The sequence below is a fragment of the Vicugna pacos genome, chromosome 3 (assembly GCF_048564905.1).
Source record: "Vicugna pacos chromosome 3, VicPac4, whole genome shotgun sequence".
Taxonomy (NCBI): Eukaryota; Metazoa; Chordata; class Mammalia; order Artiodactyla; family Camelidae; genus Vicugna; species Vicugna pacos.
Genome location: NC_132989.1, coordinates 29,301,756 through 29,324,092, shown reverse-complemented (window position 1 = coordinate 29,324,092; position 22,337 = coordinate 29,301,756). Strand labels below are relative to the sequence as shown.

Sequence of the window (22,337 nt, the reverse complement as noted above, 5' to 3'; positions counted from 1 at the left end):
CTGAGGGAGATCTACATGACTCATTTGGTGGCAGCAACCTGTGGAATGAACCAAAGGGCAATTAGTCTCAGATTCATTTGGTAACAAAATAGACTTTAAAATGCTAAGCCACTAAGTCTTCTCAAAAGTATTTTTATTTATTAAAAGACACTTATATCCACAGAATGGAGAAAATATTTACAAATCATTTATTTGATAAGGGTCTAGTAACTAGAACATATAAAGAACACTTACAACTCAACAATAAAAAGACAACCTAATTTTAAAATGGGCAAAAGATATAAGAAGACATTTCTTCAAAGAAGATATACAAAGAACCAATACAATCAACTGTAAAATTACAATAAGGTACTATTTCACACTCAAAAAGAGGGATGATAGTAAGTGTTGGTGAGAATACAGACAAATCAAAACACTCACACACAGCTGCTGGGAATGTAAAATTGTTCAATCACTTTGGAAAAGAATCAAGTAGTTCCTCTAATGATTAACCATAGAGTTAACCATATAACTCAGAAATTTTACTTCTAAGTACTATCCAAGGGAAATGAAAACATATATCCACACAAAAGCTTGTACCTGAATGTTTACAGCAGCATTAGTCAAAATAGCCCAAATGGCCATGAACACAATGGAATATTTGGCCATGAAAAGGAAAGAAGAACTGACACATCATATGACATGGATGAATGTTGAAAACATTATTCTAAGTAAAAGAAATCAGTCACAAAAGATTTTATTCATACAAGATGTCCAGTAAATCTATAGAGACGGAAAGTAGATTGATGGCAGTTTGGGGCCAGATAGTGGAATGGAGGAATAAGGGGGTAATAGCAATGGTTAAAGTGAATGGGGTTTATTTTTGAGGTGATAAAAATGTTCTAAAAATTAACTGTGGTAATGATAGCACATTTTTGTCAATACACCAAAACCACAGAATTTTATACTCTAAATAGGTAAATTGTACCTCAGTAAAACTGTTTTTTAAATCCACTACAAAAAAAGTGTTACATGTAATCGATTCATTCCATCTCCACTTCTAGGCATATACTCGAGAAAAGTGAAAATATATATTCATATAAAAACTTGTATATGAATGTTCATAGCATTATTATTCATCTAAATGCTCACAAACAGATGAATCAGTAAATACAATGTGGTGTATCCTTACAATGGGATATTATTCAGTCATAAATAAGGAACAGAATACTGATATATGCTGTTAACATGGATAAATCTTAAAAACATTATGGTAAGTGAAAGCCAGACACAGAAGACCAAATATTGTATGAAACCATTTATATGAAATAGCCACAATAAGCAAACCTAAAGAGACAGAATAGATTAGTAATTTCCAGGAGCTAGAGGGTAAGATTGGGGGAATGGTAAGTGACTGTAAAGGGGGTGATTAAAAATGTTCTTAAATTAGATTGTGATAATGGTTGCACAACCTTATGAGTATACCAGAAGTCACTGAATTTACACTTTAGCAAGGTGAACTTTATAAAATGTGAATTATAGCTCAATTTTTAAAAGATGTCAGTATTTATAAAATAGTCACTAATTAGTTTTATGGGGGAAAAACTCCTTTTTAAAAATTTATCTATCTCTCTATACGTTTTAACCCAAAATATCAAACAAAAATGAATAAAAAAATAAAGCATTCATTTTCTGGAAAAGGTATTAATCTTTAGAACACTATAAAGATTGTGAGCAGAGTGTTCACAGAAACCTTTTCCCCATCTTGAAAAAACTGATCTTTGGCTAACTCTCTAGCTCTGCTCCACAAGGAATCTGATAAAGGTAAGAATGTCCACTGTATTACTATGCAACAACGCTTAGGGCAAAAATGGTATCTGATTTATAAATTGCATTTGGACAGGGAGCAGCTATAAATGCACCAGAAGTATAAGTACTTTAAGTAAATAAATACTATTAAAGGCACCATATTTTGGGTTTCCTGACTCTTGTAATTAGGCATGTCCCTCTAGGGGACACTGGAAGCTATGTCTATGTGTTATTACAAAAGATATTGGACCTCATCTCCTTGTACATGAGCTGTCCCAGACTGCTATGTATGTTACCACATGGACTTCTGTGAGGACTGCTCCCAATGATGAGGAATACTTGATTCTGCTCCACTTGAAAGCTGTATTCCTGTCATTTAGTTGAACCTAAGAACTCTGGTTGGGTAAGATGTATTCATTAGATTCTTACAAGAAGACAAAGGGAAAAAGCTTCATAACACTGCATTTCCAAATGATTTTTTGGATATGACACAAAAGCACACGCAAAAACAACAACAACAAAAAGGATAAACAGAATTACATATATTAAAAACTTTTGTGCATCACAAGACATTATCAAAAGAATGAAAAGGTAATTCACAGAATGGGAGAAGATATTTGCAAACCATATAGCTGATAAGGGGTTAATATCTAGAATATATAAAGAACTACAACTCAACAGAAAAATAAACAATCTGATTTTTAAAATAAGCAAAGGACTTGAACAGACATTTCTCAAAAGAAGATATTAAAAACGGCCACTCATTATGTGAAAAGGTGTTCAACAACACTATTTTTATTTTGGGGAAATAAAAATCAAAACCACAATGAGGAACCATGTCACACCTCTACAGATGGCTATCATTTAAAAAAACACCAACATACAGAATATAACAAGTGTTGGCAAGGATGTTGAGAAATTGGAACCCTAGTGCATTGTTGGTGAGAATGAAAAATAGTGCATCCAGTATGAAAAATAGGAAAATGGTTGCTCAAAAAGTTAAAACGAGAATTCCCATATGATCCAGCAATTCCACTTCAAAATATATACCCAAAAGAATTGAAAGCAGTGTCACAAAAAGATACTTGCATACCCATGTTCAGAGCGACATTACTTACAATAGCCAAAAGATGGAAGCAACTGAAATGTCCATTGAGAGATGAATGGATAAACAAAATGTAGGATATTCATGCAATGGAATATTATTCAGCCTTAAAAGGGAAGGAAATTCTAATACATGCTACAACATAGATGAACCTTGAAGACATTATGCTAAGTGAAATAAGCCAGTCACAAAAAAGACACTGTATGACTCCTTTATATAAAATACCTAGAATAGTCAAATACACAGAGACAAAGTACAACAGAGGTTGCCAGGGACTGGAGGAGGGAGGAATGATGAATCATTTTTTAATGGGTATAAAATTTCATTTTTGCAAGATAAAAAAAGTTCCAGATATGGACAGAGGTAATAGTTGCCCAACAATGTGAATGTACTTGAACCGTGCATTTTTTTAACATTTTTTATTGATTTATAATCAATTTACAATGTTGTGTCAAATTCCAGTGTAGAGCACAATTTTTCAGTTATACATGAACATATATATATATTGTCACATTTGTCACATTTTTTTCTCTGTGAGCTACCATAAGGAACCATACATTAAAATAGTTAAAATGGCAAATTTCACGTTGTGTTTATTTTGCCACAATCAAAAAAATTTTTAAAGAACCCTGACTGGTGCTGCAGTATTCTTTCTTTTATGTACAGTAGTAAAAGAGTACTTCCAGTGAAAGTGTGTTTATACAACAGAAAATACAGACATTATTGTCTAAGTGCATATTCCCCTGGCCTGACAAAAACAGAATAATGGGGAGAACAGGGAGCCTGAAAATAGATACTACAAGTGCCAAATGCTAATAGTACTTACCACTAAACCAGCTGTTTGCGAAGATGGAGTACTTGTTAACAGGCCTCTGCTTTTCTTATCAGAAGTACTGGGCTTTGTGTCCTATCAATATTTTGTGAGATAGGGGATTGAAAAGCAGAAACAGAAAACTACTTTAATACAGTAAAAAACAAAATTTAAAAACAATATACTAGATCATAATTGTCGTAGTAATAAAATTTTAATCTGCTAATTAAATTTTAAACCACTAGACAGGTAACTAAAGAATATTCTGGCTTGAGCTAGGTCAAACAACTTCCAAGAAAACTCTATGTGGTGCAACTGATAAATCTCTTTGAATAGGTATCATTATATGCTGTCCAGTCTGGACCCAAACTCATAAAGCTTGAACATCATAGTGGTGTTAGGTTTCTTTTTTCTTTCTTTCCTCTTTTCTTTCTTTCATTCTTTACTTTTTTACTGGCTTAAAATGACTTAAACTAGTTGTTCAAGACATAATCCAGAATATGTATTAGGAAGATTTTATCTAAAAAATTTTATGGGTATACTTACCTAGTATACTAAATATGTAAGTGCTGTAATTTATTGGCTATGTAACCTTTTAATTTCTTTATTTGAACAATAGGGATTATCCTACCCTAAGGATTGCCATGCAAAAGTTATAAATAATACACGTAAAGAGAACCTAGGGTGTCTGGAGGGTAGGAGATACTCAATGATAGCTGTAATTATTATCACTGTGGCAGCCATGAAGGTGCTCTGCTCAGATCTCCTTCAACAAAGAACTTGCTGTTCCACTGCATTAAGTACAGTTAGCTAATAGCCCCCAGCTACAACATCTTTAGAATCTGCTTCAGCTTTCAGGCTGAGGCCATCATCTTCTTGGGCAAGACTCAGCCAACATCCCAGCATAGCAGCCCAACATAAGATAAGATTCCTATAATGGACAATCTTCGCTCCAGACCACCCCACTGGGAGAGCTTCTGCCAGATTTGCATTGAAGACTGAGGCTATTTCAGCCTAATCCTGCTTCCTTCCAGCTTTCCTTTCTTAGGTCTTACCCGCTTTAAGATGCTACTTGAACTTTTAATTCTCTTGCAACAACCATTTCCCAGTGGTCCCAAGTGACACAGTTGTCAACTGACAGTTCATTTAAAAAACATCTGCCTGTATGTAGGTGTAAGTATACAGCTTCTGTGCATTTTCCCCCTAAATTTGTTAAGAAATTATGTATATCTAAATCTTCCCAATAAGTACATTTTCTTCTTAGAGTCTTTCTAATAATTGGTTAATAAAAGGCCAGTGCCTACCAACGCAGATTTGACAGGTCGAGGCAGCAGAACTCTGGTAACTGATCTAACTGCATTGCTTTCAACATCAGACCTCTGGTGAGATGAGGGAACCTTGATTTTTAGATGATGAGAACTTAATTTTGCTTCAAAATTTGTATCTCTAGGTTCAGGATCTTTTTCAGGCTGAAACAAATTCATAACCATAAAACATTTCACAGTGCTATAAAAACATTTGTAGCACATCTCAGATTTTTATTGTTTTATATATATATATATATGTTATAATTGTTATAATTAAAATAGGGTATATATATTTCTATCTATTATTCCCTCAACTTGAAAGAAAGTTTTAAACAGAAGGATAAAAGTTTTTCTTAAAAAAGTACAGTTTTCTATACATTGAAGGAAAAAAAATCTGTTGAAAGAGAAAATCTGTTGAAAGATACTCAGCTCAAAAAATTGCCCTACTACATTTAAGGTGTTATCTCCCAAACAATGTTCTGTGAAAAGAAAACAAATGATAATAAAACCTATTTATTTATACTATTTAAAACTAAATTTTAGAGAAAAGAGTAAATATATTTACATGTTTTATTATGCAATAATCTTCATTTAAAAAACAAAAACTCCTTTCTAAGACATTAGGAAGCTGCAACTAGAATAAATTGTATTGCTTTACCAACTAGTCCCTGTATTGAAAACTGCAGACTGTTCAGTGACTGCCTGTCCTAAGTTGTGTGACTTGTCTTATGCCTTCAAGGGAATAATATTTATATTATAATATTTATAATAATATTCCAGGTTTAAATATATTTAACATAACTGAGGAGGTGTAATATGAGTCAGGTCCTGACAAGATTTTGAACTGCAGGTAAGGGAATAAAGAGAGATGATAGAGTAAAGGGAGGGGAAGGACATGAAGAAGTATAAGGTATATTCTGAGCAAAGGAAAGAACAACGGAATGGAGCAAAGCTTGAGGTACTTACTGACTCCTTTCTTTCATGAAGACTTCACACCTTGCTCACAGCCTTTTTCCTCACTCCTGTCATCATTCTCAGGAATTTTATCATCCAAGTGGATAACCTATCCAACCAACTGGACTCTTAGTTGCTTGATCTCTGCATTTCCAATAACCTTTTCTCCTCATGCCATTTCAGTCACTCTATGATCAAACTTAGCCCTTACCATCAACAGAAACTATTAAAATCATCAGTTCAAATAGCTTCCTACAACCTTCCAACCCCTGCTCAATTATCTTCATGAAATAAAACTTCCCTGTCACTGAAATCTCCAATTTATTGATCCTACCATTTTATTTTCATCCATGATCCTTCTCCCACCTTATTTCTTCCTTATCTACCACCATCCATCATTATAATTATTTTCATATCCCTTTCTCCTCCTATCACAGATGTGTAACAAATCACTAGCCTGATGAACCCTGATATCAATATCCTCTGTACCATCAGTACAATTGAGTGCTGGGGAAAATTGTACAATCTGGCCTATCAAAGACACAACAAACTCAAAAGTAGCCACAGATTGGCACCTCTTCTACACCTCTCTAACTTCTCATGACTATTTCATACTCATCCCATTTTCCTTCAACCTCTAGCCTCCTTCCTTCTACTATTCTCAACTAACATCTTCAGCTTACCCTTCCCTGCAACAATAGAAGACATCAAACAGAACCCTACTACTTACTCAGGAGTCATAATTTTGGGGGCCCAGTGCAAAATAAAACTGTGTAGCCCTTTATTAAGGTATTTTAAATGTCAGGATGGTGACAACAGCGCATTAAATTAAGTGTTGGGTCCTTTTAAGCACAAAGCCTTCCTTGCTACCACCGTATGTACAACAGAAACATCCCTTTTTTTTTTTTAAAGCCAGTTTTTCCACTTGTATTCTGGATCTCAACCCTCCTCATCTTTTCAACGACTTCTTTTTTCCATATAAGAATATAATGAAGCTGTTCTTTTATTTTTAAAAATATTTTATTGAGATATAACTCACATACCATAAAATTCACCCAAGAGTAAAATTCAATGGTTTTTAGTACATTCACAGGGTTGTGCAATCATCACTGTAGCCTATTTTAGAATATTTTTGTTCCCCCTAAAAGAAACCCTATAACCATTAGATGCCAATCTTCATTCCATCACCACCAGCCCTCAGTAACCACTAATCTGTCTGTTTTATATATTTGCCTCTCCTGGACATTTCTTTTTTTTTTTCACATTTTTATTACTCAAAAAAGCTTCATGTTTTAAATTTAGCTTTCTGACTGTGCTTGTGCTTTCAATACTTTCAAAATGATTTTCTGCTCCTCAATAAGGAAAGCACGCTTGATCCTGTCATGGACACATTTAGCACACATGGAAATACCATAAGCCGGCTGACATGTTTTTTTGTTTTAGACAGTTTCATAAGAACTTTAGGTCTCACAGCACGAACTCCTCGAAGTCAGTCTGGGCACACACCACATGCGGATTTTGGCGCTTTCCCAACTTTCTTGGTAGAAAGGTAAACAATTCTATTACCAGGGGTTCGGGACAGCCTAGTTTTGTTAGAGGCTATATTGTAGGACAGCCTATGATGGTATGTCAAATGCTGGACCCTTCTGAATGCCTCTAGACACGATCCTTGGAAGAGGAAAAAGGAAGGGCCAGCGAGTTCAAAGGCCAAATATGACTGCCTCCTGGAAATTTCTTATAAATGGAATCATATAATACGTGGTCTTTTGTGACTGACTTCTTCTACATTGTATAATGTTTTCAAGGTTCATCCAACTTGCAGCATATATCAGTGCTTCACTGGTTTTTATTGCCAAATAATATTCTATTGTATGGATATATCAAATTTTCTTTATTCATTCATCAGTAGATGAACATTGGGGTTGTTTCTACTTTTTTGCTGTTATGAATAAATGCTTCCATGAACATTCATGCATAAGTTTTTCTGAGGATATATGCTTTTATTTCTCTTGCGTATAAATCTAAGAGTAGAATTGCTGACTCCTATGGTAACTCCATGTTTAAAATTTTGAAGAACTGCTAAACTGTTTTCCAAATCAGCTGCATTGTTCTACATTTACATAAGGATGTTTGAAGGTTCTAATTTCTCCACATCATCACCGTTTGTTTTTAATCTATCTTTTTGATTATAGGCATCCTAGTGGATGTGTAATAATATCTCATTATGGTTTTGATTTGCATTTCCCTAATGACTAAGGATATTGAGCATCTTTTCATGCATTTATTGGCCATTTGTGTATCTTCTTTAAAATAATACAGGGAAGTTTTTATATACCAGCATCCCAGACATGGTAAGCTATAGTCAGAAAGTTGAGAAGGAGCAGAAAATACAAGAGCATAAGAAACAGTATTTAATGCAATATGTGATACACTTAAATTATAAGATGCTTGATTTGTATAGAAATTGTGTGTGTGTGTGTGTGTGTGTGTGTGTGTGTGTGTGTGAACTGGTAGAGTGTGAAAGTGATATGGCATGCATGGGAGGAGAAAAGAGAAATGTAACCATGAGGAAGTGAAGAAGCATGGAAAAGAACACAGAAGAATGTAAAAGAATTTTTATTGCTTTAGACTAAAGAAGTGAAATTCAGGTCAACTTCAACTAGATCCCTACGTCACAGGGAGCTCCAGTTGCCTACAGAATTACTTCAGCTCTCTTGTCTTCCTTCCTTCTACCATTCCCATTAACCCTCAGAAATGATCTAGTATATCCCATCTTTAGAACAGAATAAAATTCCTCTGACCCTGCCTCTCCCTCCAGTTACTGTTCTTTTTCTCTATTTCCCATCAGAGTCAAGCCCTATACATAATCATTACTTCCTTATTTTTCCTTTTCCCCACCTTTATTGAGGAGTAATTGACAAATATAAATTGTACACATTTAAAATGTACAAGTGATGATCTGATATACTTCTACATTCTGAAATGATTACCAAGAGCAAGATAATTAACACATCCATCACCTTATATAGTTGTTAACTTTTTGGGGGTGTGCATAGTGAGAAAGCTTAAGATATACACTAAGCAACGTCCAAGTATAAAATACCATATTATTAACTAAAATCACCATGCTATACATTAGATCCTTGGAACTTATTCTTCCTATAACTGAAAGTTTGGACCCTTTGACCTACATCTCCCCATTTCCTCATCCTTCAGACCCTGGCAACAACCATTCTATTCCCTATTTCAATGAAAGTGGCCTTTTTTTGGGGGGATTCCACATATAAACACATAAGCGATACCATACAGTATTCATTTTTCTCTGGTTTATTTCACTTGGCATAATGCCCTACTCATACCCACTGTTGCAAATGGCATGATTTCTTTTTTATGGTGGAATAATATTTCATTGTCTATATCTATATACATTTTCTTTGTCCAATCATCCAGTGAAGGATATTTACATTGTTTCTGCATCTTGGTTAATTTGAATAATTCTACAATGAACATGGAAGTACAGATAACTCCTTGAGATACTGATTTCATATCCTTTGGATATATACCTGTGAGTGAGATTGCTGGGTCACATGGCAGTTCTATTTTTAACTTTGTGAGGAACTGCTATGTGGTTTTCCACAATGGTTATATTCTGGCCAACAGTGTATAAGTGTTCCCTTTTCTCCACATCCCTGTCAGCATTTGTTGTCTCTTCTCCTTTTGATAACAGCCATCCTAATAGGTTTGAGGTGATATCTCATTGTGGTTTCGATTTGCATTTCCTTGATGATTAGTGATATTGAGCACTTCCTGATGTACCTATTGGTCACTTGTATCTCTTCTTTGGAAAAATGTCTATTCAAGTACTTTGTCCATTTCAAAACTGGATTATTTGCTTTTTTTTTTTTGCTATTGAGTTACACAGGTTCTTTATATATTTTGGATATTAACCTCTTGTAAGATATATGATTTGCAAACATTTTCTCTCATTCTGTAGGTTACCCTCTAAATGTATTGATTGTTTGCTTTTCTATGCAGAAGTTCTCTAGTTTGATGCAGTCTCAGTTTTTATTTTAGCTTTTGTTATGTGTCCCTTTGGTGTCTTGTCAGAGAAATCATCGCCAAGACCCATGTCAAGCTGTTCCTCTATGTTTTCTTCTTAGTGTTTTAGGGTTTCAGGTCTTACATATGTAAGTCTTTAATCCAATTTGAGTTCATTTTTGTGACTAGTGTTAGATAGGGGTCCAGTTTCGTTCTTTGAATGTGGATATCCAGTTTCCCCATTACCATTTATTGAAAAGATTATCCTTCCTCATTTTGTGTTCTTGGCACCTTTGTCAAAAATCAGTTGGCTGTATATCTGTAGGTTTATTTGTGGACTCTTTATCCTATTCCACTGGTCTACGTGCCTGTTTTTATGTCAGTATCATACTGTTTTCATGTCGGTAGCTTTGTAATATAAATTGAAATCAAGAAATGTGGTATCTCTGGTTTTGTTCTTTTTCAAGATTGCTTCAGCTATTTGGGGTCTGTCGTGTTTCGATACAAATTTAGGATAGTTTTTCTATTTCTGAGAAAAATGCCATTGGAATTTTGATACGGATTGCATTGAAGCTGTAGATCACTTTGGGTAGTATGGACATTTTCACAAAATTAATTCTTTCCATTTATTTGTGTCTTCAATTATTTTCATCAGTGTCTTATAGTTTATAGTGTACAGGTCTTTTATCTCTTAAGTATTTTATTGGTTTTGATGCTATTGTAAATGGGATTTTTTAAAGGAAAAACCTGTTCTACCCCCTATCAGTCTTTCTCCTGTGAGTCTACTTTACTACTCAAACAAAACACTCATACTTCTGGTTACCAAATATGTGTGGGGGTTTCCCATTCATAATAAGCAATTGTCTACAACAGCAGCTAGGTAACCTACAGTTCAACTCAATTCTAACACTTCCTACCAGGGGATAGTGTCAGATCCCACAGGTGAAGGGCTCAGTCTCACAAGACTGCTTCCATCCTACTTCAGATGCCAATCATGAGTAGTAGGTCCCTAGGTTACCCACAACTTCTGTCTGATTTGGATACAAATTGGAGGTTCCCATCATCCCCATATCAGGTTTGAGTGACACACAGAACTCAGGGAAACATTTACTTACACTTACCAATTTATTAAAGGATATGATAAAAGATATATAAGGTGAGGTCTGGGAGAGTCCCGAGTGCAGGAGCTTCTGCACTCAACCTGGAAACTCTCCATAACCTCTACTATTGGGAGTTTTATGGAGGCTTCCTAACATAGTCTTGATCAATTATTAACTTCATTTCCAGCTCCTCTCCCCTCTCTAGAGAAAGGGAGACTATGGGTTAAAAATTCCAAGCTTCTAATTATGGCTTGGTCTTTCTAGTGACCGGCCCCATCTAGGAGGCATCTAGAAGACCACTCAGAGTTGCCCCATTAGAACAAACTATCTCCTAGTGCTCTTATCACTTAGAAATTACAAAGGTTTTAGGAGTCCTGTGTCAGGAATGAGGTCAAAGACCAAATGTTGAAACAAGAGAGGCTCCTAGTGTTCTTATCACTTAGGAAATTAAAAGGGTTTAGGAGTTCTGTGCCAAGAACTGGGGATAGAGACAAATACATGTATTTTTTCTATTATCTCACAGGATTGCTTTCTAATTTCTCTTTCAGATAGTTCTTTGATAGTGTATAGAAATGAAACAAATTTTTGTTAGATGATTCTGTATCCTACAAATTTACTGAATTCTTTTATTAGTTCTAAAGGTTTGTTGGTAGAGTCTTTAGAGTTTTCAGTGTATAAGATCATGTCATCTGTAAACAGAGATAATTTCACTTCTTCCTTTCTGATTTGGATAACTTTTATTTCTTTTTCTTGCCTAACTGATCTGGCTAGGACTTCCAATACTATACTGAACAGAAGTGGTAAGAGTGGGCATCCTTGTCTTATTCTTGATCTTAGAGGAAAAGCTTTTTTTTCACCATTGAGTATGATGTTAGCTATGGGCTTGTCATATATGGCCTTTATTATGTTGAGGTACATTCTTTCTATACCTAATTTGTTGAGAGCTGTCATCATGAAAGGATGTTGAATTTTGTCAAATGCTTTTTCAGCATCTATTGAAATGATCATACGGCTTTTATCTTTCATTCTGCTAATGCTGTGTATCACATTAATTGATTTTCATATGTTGAACTATCCTTGAGGCCCAGGGATAAATCTCACTTGGTAATGGTATATGATCCCTTTAACGTAAACTTGAATCTAGTTTGCTAGTATGTTGTTGAGGATTTTTACATCTATGTTCATTGGGGATACTGGCCTGTAATTTTCTCTTCTTTCAACATCTTGATCTGAATTTGGTATCATGGTACTGCTGGCCTCGTAAAATGAGTTTGAAAGAGCTCTTTCTTCTTCATTTTTCTGGAAAAGTTTGAGAAAGATTGCTATTAATTCCTCTTTAAATTTTTGATAGAATTCAACAGTGACAACATCTGCTTCCTTTTATTTGCTGGGAGACTTTTAATTACTGATTTAATCTCCTTGGCCATTATTGGTCTGTTCAGATTTTCTATTACTTCATGATTCAGTCTTCATAACTTGTACATTTCCAGGAATTTATCCATATCTTCTAAGTTATCTAATTCGTTGGTTTATAATTATCCATTGAAGCCTGTTATGATCCTTTGTGTTTCTATGATATCAGCTGTGATGTCTCCTCTTTCATTTATAATTATATTGATTTGAGTTGTCTCTCTTTTTCTCTTAGTCTAGATTAAACTTTGTCAATTATTTATCTTTTAATAAAACTAATTCTTTAGTTTTGTTAATCATTTCTGTTGTTTCTCAAGTTTCTATTTCACTTATTTCTCTGCTAATGTTTCTATTTTCTTCCTCCTGCTAACTTTGGGCTTAGTTTGCTCTTCTTTTTCTAGTTCCCTGAGGTATAAGGTTCGGTTGTTTACTTTTTCTTAATGTAGGTGTTTACTGCTGTAACCTTCCCTCTTAAGGCTGCTTTTGATGTATCCCGTAAGTTTTGGTATGTTGTGTTTCCATTTTCATTTGTCTGAAGGTATTTTTTAATATATCTTTTGATTTATTCTTTCACTCATTGTTTTTTCACAAGTATATTGTTTAATTTCCAAATATTTGTGAATTTTCCAGCTTTGTTCCTGTTATTGACTTCTAGTTTCATACTACTGTGGTCAGAAAAGATACTTTACATAATTTCAACCTTCTTAATTTTGTTAAAGTCTTTTATTTTGTGACCTAACATATGATCTATCCTGGAGGATGTTCCACATGCACTTGAGAAGAATGTGGACTCCACTGCTGTTGGATAAAATGTTCTGTATATGTCTATTAGGTGCATTTAGCCTGACTGTAGTTCAAGTCCATTATTTCCTCATTGATTTTCTACCTGGATGATCTATGCATTTAAAGAACTAAATTGGAACATCAATTGTTGGGTGTTGAAAGTCCCCACTATTGCAATGATGTCTATTTCTGCTTTCATATCTCTTAATAATTGTTTAATATACTTAGGTGCTTCAATTTGGCTGAGTCTACATTTACAATTGTTATATCCTCTTGATGAACTGGCCCCTTTATCATTATATTATGGCAGTCTTTGTCTATTATTACAGCTTTTGACTTAATATGTATCTTGTCTGATACAAGTATAGCTACCTCTGCTCTCTTTTGATTTCCATTTGTATGGAATAACTTCTTCTATCCCTTCACTTACAGCCTGAGTGTCCTTAAAGCTTAAGTGGGTGAGTCTCCTACAGGCAGCATATAGGAATTTTTTTTTCATTCAGCCACTCTATATTTAAATGAAGAGTTTAAACCATTTACATTTAGAGTCATTATTGATAGATGAGGACTTAACTAACAGTAAGGACTATCACCATTTTGTTAATTGCTTTCTGATTGTTTTATAGTTCCTTTGTTCCTTTCTTCCTCTTTTGCTGTCTTTGTGAATTGATGATTCTGTATAGTGGTATTTTTTTGTTTTTTAAACTGATGTACAGTCAGTTACAACATGTCAATTTCTGGTGTATAGCACAATATCCTAGTCATGCATATACATACATATATTCATTTTTCATATTCTTTTTCATTAAAAGTTGTTACAAGATATTGAATATAGTTCCCTGTGCTATATGGAAGAAACTTTTTTTTAATCTACTTTTATATATAGTGGCTAACATTTGCAAACTCTCAAATTTATCCCTTCCTACTCCCTTCTCCCTGGTAACCATAAGATTGTTTACTATATCTGCAAGTCTGTTTCTGTTTTGTAGATGAGTTTATAGTGTCTTTATTTCTTTTTTTTAAGATTCCACTTATGAATGATATCATATGGTATTTTTCTTTCTCTTTCTGGCTTACTTCTCTAGTGGTATGCTTTTTCTTTTCTTACTATCATTTGTGTATCTCTCACAGATTTTTCCTTTTTGATTAACTAAGGTTTTCATAATACACCTTATAGTTGTTACATCTACTTTAAGCTGATAACAAATTAATTTCAATTGCATTAAAAAGTTTTACATATCTTCTTCCCCTTCTACACACACATTTGATGTTGCTGATGTCCCAGTTTACTTCTTTATAAATTTTATACTTCCTCAATTTCTATAACTCTTTAACCTATTTCAATCTAATTTTCCTCACTAGTCCACTAAAATTATTCTTGTCAAAGTCATAAGTTTCCTTCCTGATTTTAAATGCAACTGACTTTTAAAAAATTAACCAACTTCATATTTTAGAGCACTTTGAGGGTCACAGAAAAACTGAGTAAAATGTACAGCATCCCCATATACCCCTCATCCCCACTCATGCACAATCTTACCTACTGTTAACATACTGCCCCACAGTGGTACATTTGTTAAGATAGACACACTTATACTGACACATTATTTTCCTTCTCTCTGAAGAACTTCGAATATTTTTCAGAAGACAGGCCTATTAGCAACAAATTCCCTCAATTTTTGTTTGAGAAAGTCTGCATTTCTCCTTCACTTTTGAAGGATAATTTCACTGGGTTAACTCTAGGTTAGCAGTTTTCTTCTCTCAATACTTGAAATATTTAACTTTACTCTTTTCTTGCTTAAATGGTTTCTGACAGAGGTCTGTAATTCTTATCTTTGCTCTTCTATAGGTAAGGCATTTTTCCCTCTGGCTACTTTCAAGATATTTTCTTTCTGTTTGATTTTCTAATGTACAAGTATGATATACTTAGACATAGTTTTTTGGGCACTTATCCTGCCTGGTATTCTCTTTGATTCTTGGATCTGTGGTTTGATGTGTGACATTAATTTGGGGAAACTCTTAGTCATTACTGCTTCAAACGTTGCTTCTGTTCCTTCTCTCTGTTTCTTTTCCTTGTAGAATTCCAGTTATGTATATGTCATACCTTTTTTAGTTGTCCTGCAGTTCTTGAATATTCTCTTCTGGGTTTTTTTTTTTCAGTCTTTTTTTCTCTTTGCTTTTCAGAATGGGAAGTTTCTATTGTTCTGCCCTCAAACTCAGATATTCGTTCCTCAGCTGTATCTAGTCTACTAATGAGTCCAGCAAAGGCATTCTTTATTAGCAAAGGCAGACAGAGGATCTGCCTTTCTGTCTGGTGGGGAAGTCAGACACAAGAGGAAAATTACAACTCTGACAAGTGTTACAAAGGGAGAGGTACATGGTACCACAAGACCCTATGAGAGGAGCCTTGGCCTGGCTGAGTTATGGAAAGATTTTCTAAGGAACTAAAAGTTGATCTTAGATCTTAATGATAAGTAAGAGTTATCTAGGTAAGGAAGATTAGGAAGGATGTTTCAAGATGACTTGGTGTCAAGCCCTTAATCCTTACATCCAGACTACAAGGGCTTAAAGGAATGCCATCATAACTGAAGTGATGAAAACAAGTAGGAAGATGATTTAAGGTAAAGCTGAATGATGAGAAAAATTTGGTCAATTTAGAGTTTTGAACGCCATGTTATTGATTTTGATCTTTATAATTTCTTCTGTTTTTTCAGTCTTTTTTTCTCTTTGCTTTTCAGTTTGGGAAGTCCCTACTGTCTTGTCCTCAAACTCAGGTATTCTTTCCTTAGCTGTGTCTAGTCTACTAATGAGTCCTGCAAAGGCATTCTTCATTCCTGCTACAGTATTTTGATCTCTAGCATTTTTCTTTGATTATTTCTTAGAATTTCCATCTCTCTACTTATACTATCCATTTGTTCTTACATGATGTCTCCTTTTCCCTATAATTTCCATAGCATATTAATCATAGTTATTTTAAATTTTGGGCCTGATAATTTTAACACTACTGCCAAAACTGACTCTGGTTCTGATGCTTATTCAGTTTGCTCAAACAGTGATTTTTGCCTTTTAGTATGCCTTATAGTTTTTTGCTAAAATGTGGACATGATATACTGGGTAATAGCAACGTGGTAAACAGGTGTTTAGTAATGCAGTGATAAGGTGTGGAGATAAGGGGAGCATTCCAGTTCTATGATTAGGTCTCAGTCTTTTGTTAAGCCTGTGCCCTTGTACTATAAACATTACCAGTTCTTCTCAGGTTTTTTTCCCCCTGAAGTGAAACAGTATGGCTAAAAGGGCCATCTTGTACTAGCTGGGTATTTCCATTCCCCCATGTATAAGGTTAAACGGAGCTGGAATTAAGTAATTTACTTCTTCCACCTGGCTGAAATTGGGTTATTTCCCCTCCCTGGGTAGGTTAGGCTCTGATAAAATCCCAGCAAATTACGCTTTTGTAAAATACTTTCTCTTGAGGGCAGGTTTGTTAAGAAGAACAGAATACTCTGATGTATCTCAGAATGGTTCCTTTTTCCTTCCCACGACTGGAAGCATGAGGGGATTTTTCTCTGATATTCACTGTAAGGATCTGGTAGAGTTTCTGGAGGTAAGACTCACAAATGTGTGAAGGTCCCTCTGATGACTGGGTTCCCCTTGAATTTTTAACTTTCAAAGTTGTCCACACTTAGCCTCCAGCAATTCATTAATCACGTTTTTGGTTTTCCCACTCCAGCACTGGTTCTTAAGCAGGTTTCTGTTCATGTGTTTCTGCTCTGGCAAGTCATTATTCTCTGTGTCAACCTGTCTGTCTTTCCACAACTTGGTACAGCAGTTTGCCATGTGACTTTACTTACTTCTCTGTAAGATCTATAAGAGTTGCTGATTTTTCAATTTGTTCACGTTTCTACTTGTTAGGACACAGTGGTGACTTCTAAGTTCCTTGCATGGTGGACTGGAAACTGCAAGTCCTCCAGTTTTTAAAAATTCTTTATAACACTGGACCTCCAAGCATTATTCAGCATTCTTGACCACTCCCCCTTTTAGGAGCAAATACTCTCTTCTCTTAGCTTCTATGATACCATATTCTGTTTATTTTCCTCCTTCTCTCCATCTTCTTCCTTTTCTACCTGACTGTAGAGTTTTCCAATAATTGATCCTGGACCCCCTTCTCTTCCTCACTCTATAAATACTCTTTTCCAGGTGATTTTGCCCATTTCCACGAATTTTAAAATATCTATAATACTGTACATTCCTCCTCTGTTTTCCTGACCTGCAGATTTACAGCCAATGACCATTTCAACACTTTCATCTTCATGTGCCCTCAGACCTCCTATCTGTCCTATCACATTATATAGCACCTTTACCCACCTAAGCTGCTTGAGACACAGACCTAGAAGTCTTTCTTGACACCTCTTACTCTTTCCTTCTCTATATCCAGTCCATGAACTCTTCAGGTAAAATTATCTTAAACTCATGCATATTTTTCCATCTCTCCTACAAAGCATCCTAGTTAATGCCACCAAAATCTCCCATCAAAAACCTTTGTAACTTTGTATTAATGAACCTGCTGGACCTCTTCCAATTTGCTCCCCAATGAATTCAGTAACAGTAAGATATAGTGGGGAGAGTACAGGTTTTTAGATACAGAAAGACCTGCCACAAACTCTTCAAGCATATTGGTTAACATCTTATCTGTAAAATAACTATAAAAAAACACAAAAAACTTACCTCATAGGAATGCTATGAAAAGATATAACTAATGAAAAGAGCTTAGAATAATGCTTAACAATGAGTAGCCATTCAAATAGTAGCTCCTGCTATATACAAAATAAAGTTTGTATTCCTCCCCAAAAACCTCTAGATTCAAAGCCTAATGTACTAATTCACAAGTATTCCTTGGCATAAAACACTGCTCTGGTTACATAGCAGATGTCTAATTTTACTTTAAATAATGATTAATAGACATCCAATTATCCAAAAGGAAATTAGAAAAAATTTTAATTTTAATCTGCTATCATTAAATGTATAAAGAATATACATTCATATAACAATAAAGTAATCTAATCGCTAAACTCCAAAAATATTTTAAATTATTGACTTAAATAGCTGAAAAATAATTCCTATAAAAGTGTTATTTAAAAATATGTCCTATATTAATGAAATTTGTGGTTTATATAGTTATTCTGCTTCAATACTTGCTTTTTTCTCTGTTTTTTCAGGGATTGAAGGATAAATTTTCCCAGTAAGCAAAACTTCACAATCTGCATTATCTATAACAAAAATATAATTTAGTATTTTAATTATTTAACTTGTAGTTAGCTTTAAGAAAAGGAACTCAAATTTGGAAAAAAACTGATTTAATGATTGTGACTTTGTAACAGTTTTAGGTAAAACTTAATATATGTTGACTAACTTGACTTGCTACAGATAGGAGAAGGTATTCTTTAAAATATTTTCATGTCAAGAGCTCCAGGCTTCACAGGAGGAAATAAACTGTATATAAAAGATAACCTTTCAATTTATAAAGTTGCATGTGGCTAGAATTTTTAATTATCCTTTCATTTCCACTCTCCTGTATTTTCAGTCTCTCCCTTTCTACTGCTACTTTTCTACCACCATTTAAAACGTACTCAGGCCTTTTTCATAGTACCGAAAACTTTATCTGTACCTCATACCCCTTCCTGCTACCTAGCTTCCTATAGCTTTTCAATTCACTTCCCTCTGCAGTCCACTGTACACACTGTATACCTAAAATACAAATTTAATATCATATGCTTAAAACTCTTCAAAGGCTTTCCACTGTCCTCAAGTTAAAACTCAAGCTCCTTAACTTGGCATACAAAACCCTGTTTTTATACTCCATCCTCAAATTAAAACTCAAGCTCCTTAACTTGGCATACAAAATCCTGTTTTTATACTCTGTCCTAAAATTAAAACTCAAGCTCCTTAACGTGGCATACAAAATCCTGTTTTTATAATTCCTGTGTTGCTTACATATTTCCAGCCTCATTGCACAGGTTAATAGGCTGCTAGATAAAATATAGGATGCCTGCTTGAGTTTGAATTTCAGATGAACAATAAATAACTACTTAGTATAAGTATTTCCCATGTAATAGTACAGGTCTACACAATGTTTGTGACATAATTATATTAAAAATTATTTGCTGCTTATCTGAAGTCAAATTTAATTGGGCATTGTTTATTTTTATTTGCTAAATCTGGCAACCTTTGAGGCTAATCACTTTTCTCATCTTCATCTCCCAAGGTAGAGAGAAGTAGTAGGTGTGAGAGTTCTCCATAAAAAGAGGATAAAATTAGTACACAGATGTGATAATAGATTCGACACAGGAGTGACAAAGAGGAAGGTGTCAGGCATGATCCCCACGTTTCAGTTCACTAAGCTACATCTGCTAACTGAGATGGAGGACACTGGAGGAGGAGGACTAGATTAGGCCTCCGTTGAGATAATTCTCAGACATCAATCCTTGTTTTACTTAATCTCTTGAAAACTTTTGTTACAGTTGCTTCTAAATGTTGAAATTTATATTCTTCTCACTTCCTAAGTGAGCTTACTTAATCCTATGGCTTACAAAACATTTATATCTAACTCTAAATATTTATCTACAATCCTAGTCTCTGCCTCTGAACTCCAGATTCCCTTGTCACAAACTGCTTTCATGACATCTCTGCTTGAAAGCTGACATGTCTGTTAATGTTTTAACATTTTATTAAAGTATTTCATATATAGAGTAATGGGAACAAATCTTATATGTATATGTATTCACCCATATAATGATCACGCAGATCAAGACATAAAATATTTGCGACACCCCAAAAGTTTCCTATATGTTCTTTCCCAGTCAGCAACCCCCTTCCAAAGATTACCACCATTCTGACTTCTGTCATCCAGAATAGTCTTTCCTATTCTTGAACTGTATACACATGGGATTAACCAGTATATACATATGTGTGTCTGCATTCTTTCATTCAACATTATGTATTGACAGATCAAATTTAAAACGCACAAACCAAATTCTCTTTTCATCATTCTCCTCCCTTGCTGTGCCCTACAATGCTCTTACCTCAAGAAATGATACCACCATTCATTTAGTCACTCAAACCAATAATTTAAGCCTCATTCTTGACTTTTATTTTTCTCTCCTACCCAATATCCAGCTTAACCAGAAAATTCTGCTCCATCTGCCTTTAAAATATACTCCATATCAGACAACTGTTGCCATTTTAGTCGTATACATCATTCATTACCTGACCACTGCAGTACTTTATTTAACATGGTTTCCTTGCTTCACTCTTGCCTCCTTAGTCTATTCTCCACATAGGAGCCAGAGTGGTAATTCTAAAGTATGTATCTGATCATGTCATTCCTCTGCTCTAAGATATACTTCTCAGCACATTTTGGAAAAAAAAAAAACTCTACTCCTTGCGAAGGCATATGAGACTCTACATTATACCACTTGCCTTGCTCTCTGACCACAATTCCAACCATTCATTCATTTTCCTCCAGTCACACTAACCTCTTTTCTCTTCTTTAAACATACTGAACATATTCCCATCTCATGGTTTGCCTGGCATGCTCTGCCCCCAGATTTCCACAAGGACTCTCTCACTTCTTTCAAGCTCTGTGCAAATGTCACCACATCTGAGAGGCCTCTCTTGGTTACCTTGCCTAAAATGGCATCCCTAGTCACACTTTCTGTTTTTATCCTGCTTTATTTTCCCTTATGACTCTTATTTCTGATTTTGTTATATATGTATTTATCTATTTATTTTCCTTCTTTCTCCACTATAGCATAAACTCTGTTAGAGCAAGGAATGTGCCATGTTCCCAAGCAACTAACACAGTTTGAGTTACACTGCAGCTGCTTAATAAGTACTTGTTGAATGATTGGAATTAATGAATGATGAAAGGAGGTTTCTCTGAAACACCCAAGGGGAGATGTCCAGAAGGCAGCTAACAGAAGGGTCTTAATCTCAGAAAAGATGCCAGACTAGAAAATCTGGAAGCCCTGCCCTTTACAGGACACCTATACATATTGGAGGGCATACTGAAAAGAGATTAAAATCTAGGAATTAGCCTTGAAAAACCCCAACATTTAATGGGTAAAAGTAGTAGATAAGATTGCAAAGAAGACTGAGCAGGAGATGTCTGAGAAGTAATTTCTTGGTTTTTTTTGTCTCTATTACTAGACTTTGTACAATTGAAGGTAAGAATATAGCCTTTTTTTTGTTTGTTTTGTTTTCTAACAGTAAAGAGCCTGACAAAAAACTAGAACAAAGGTGGATTTGTTAAGTTAAAGAATGTGTAAAAAATATTTCTAGAGCAGGATGTAGTTTATTTAAATTTTTAAGCAAGTCAATCAACCACATAAAAGTAAGAATACAAAAGCGTACATAATTCCAGAATCACTATTTTGCCTTACTCCCAGGCTTTATAAATATTATTTTACACAACCAGATTAAACCTTTTTACTGGGCAAGACCTAGATAAAAAGCATTATTATTTTTGGTACCCTTACCCCTTTCCTTTTCATACCTCTTTTCTCTTGTTTACAAGTTCCTTATCTTCGACCTATAAAACAAATCTTCCTTCTAACGCTCGCCCTCTAGGGTAGTAGGCGCTACTCCTTCCAATAATGTGTGCTTTTACAAGTTTAGTGTTCATCATTAGATTAATTTTTCTTAGGATGGAAACTATCTCAATCATTTTTATAGCCACACTTTCTAACATAATACCTGGTATTTTGTAAATGCTCATTAAGACAACTTCTTAACGTGAAGATTACACACACAGACACACACATGAAAGAACATGTTTTTTTCCAGTTCATAATTCAAGGAAATATTTACACCCATCAGGAGCAAAACAAATAATTCTTTAATTTTATGTCCAAATAGACACTACAAAACTTGTTGCAGGAAATAAAGAAAATAGAAATCTGAGATACAGCAGAGGCTAACAAGGTTGTAAATGTCTTGCTGTTAATTCCAATAATAAACTAAATAACAGAGAACCTATAATACAAGGCATT

At 34.6% G+C, this 22,337-nt stretch overlaps 1 protein-coding gene and 1 pseudogene across 5 annotated transcripts in view; both read right to left on the bottom strand.

The window, feature by feature from the left end:
- MEIKIN (meiotic kinetochore factor) overlaps positions 1–22,337 on the bottom strand; it is an 84,378-nt gene that overhangs the window by 34,716 nt on the left and 27,325 nt on the right. For all 4 annotated transcript variants that reach the window (XR_012069572.1, XR_012069578.1, XM_072957452.1 and 1 more), the window contains exons 9-11: positions 18,487–18,557; positions 5,009–5,173; positions 3,720–3,800 (exon numbers count right to left, since the gene is read on the bottom strand). Coding sequence is in view for 2 of the 4 variants with exons in the window: in XM_072957452.1 (XP_072813553.1) it covers positions 3,720–3,800; positions 5,009–5,173; positions 18,487–18,557 (317 nt within the window). In the remaining 2 variants the exon portion in view is untranslated. The remainder of the gene's footprint in view (positions 1–3,719; positions 3,801–5,008; positions 5,174–18,486; positions 18,558–22,337) is intronic.
- Positions 7,228–18,020, bottom strand: LOC107034407 (large ribosomal subunit protein eL34-like; annotated as a pseudogene). The gene is made up of 2 exons (XR_012065427.1): positions 18,016–18,020; positions 7,228–7,689 (listed from the first exon to the last, which is right to left on the bottom strand). The product of XR_012065427.1 is annotated as a large ribosomal subunit protein eL34-like (transcript).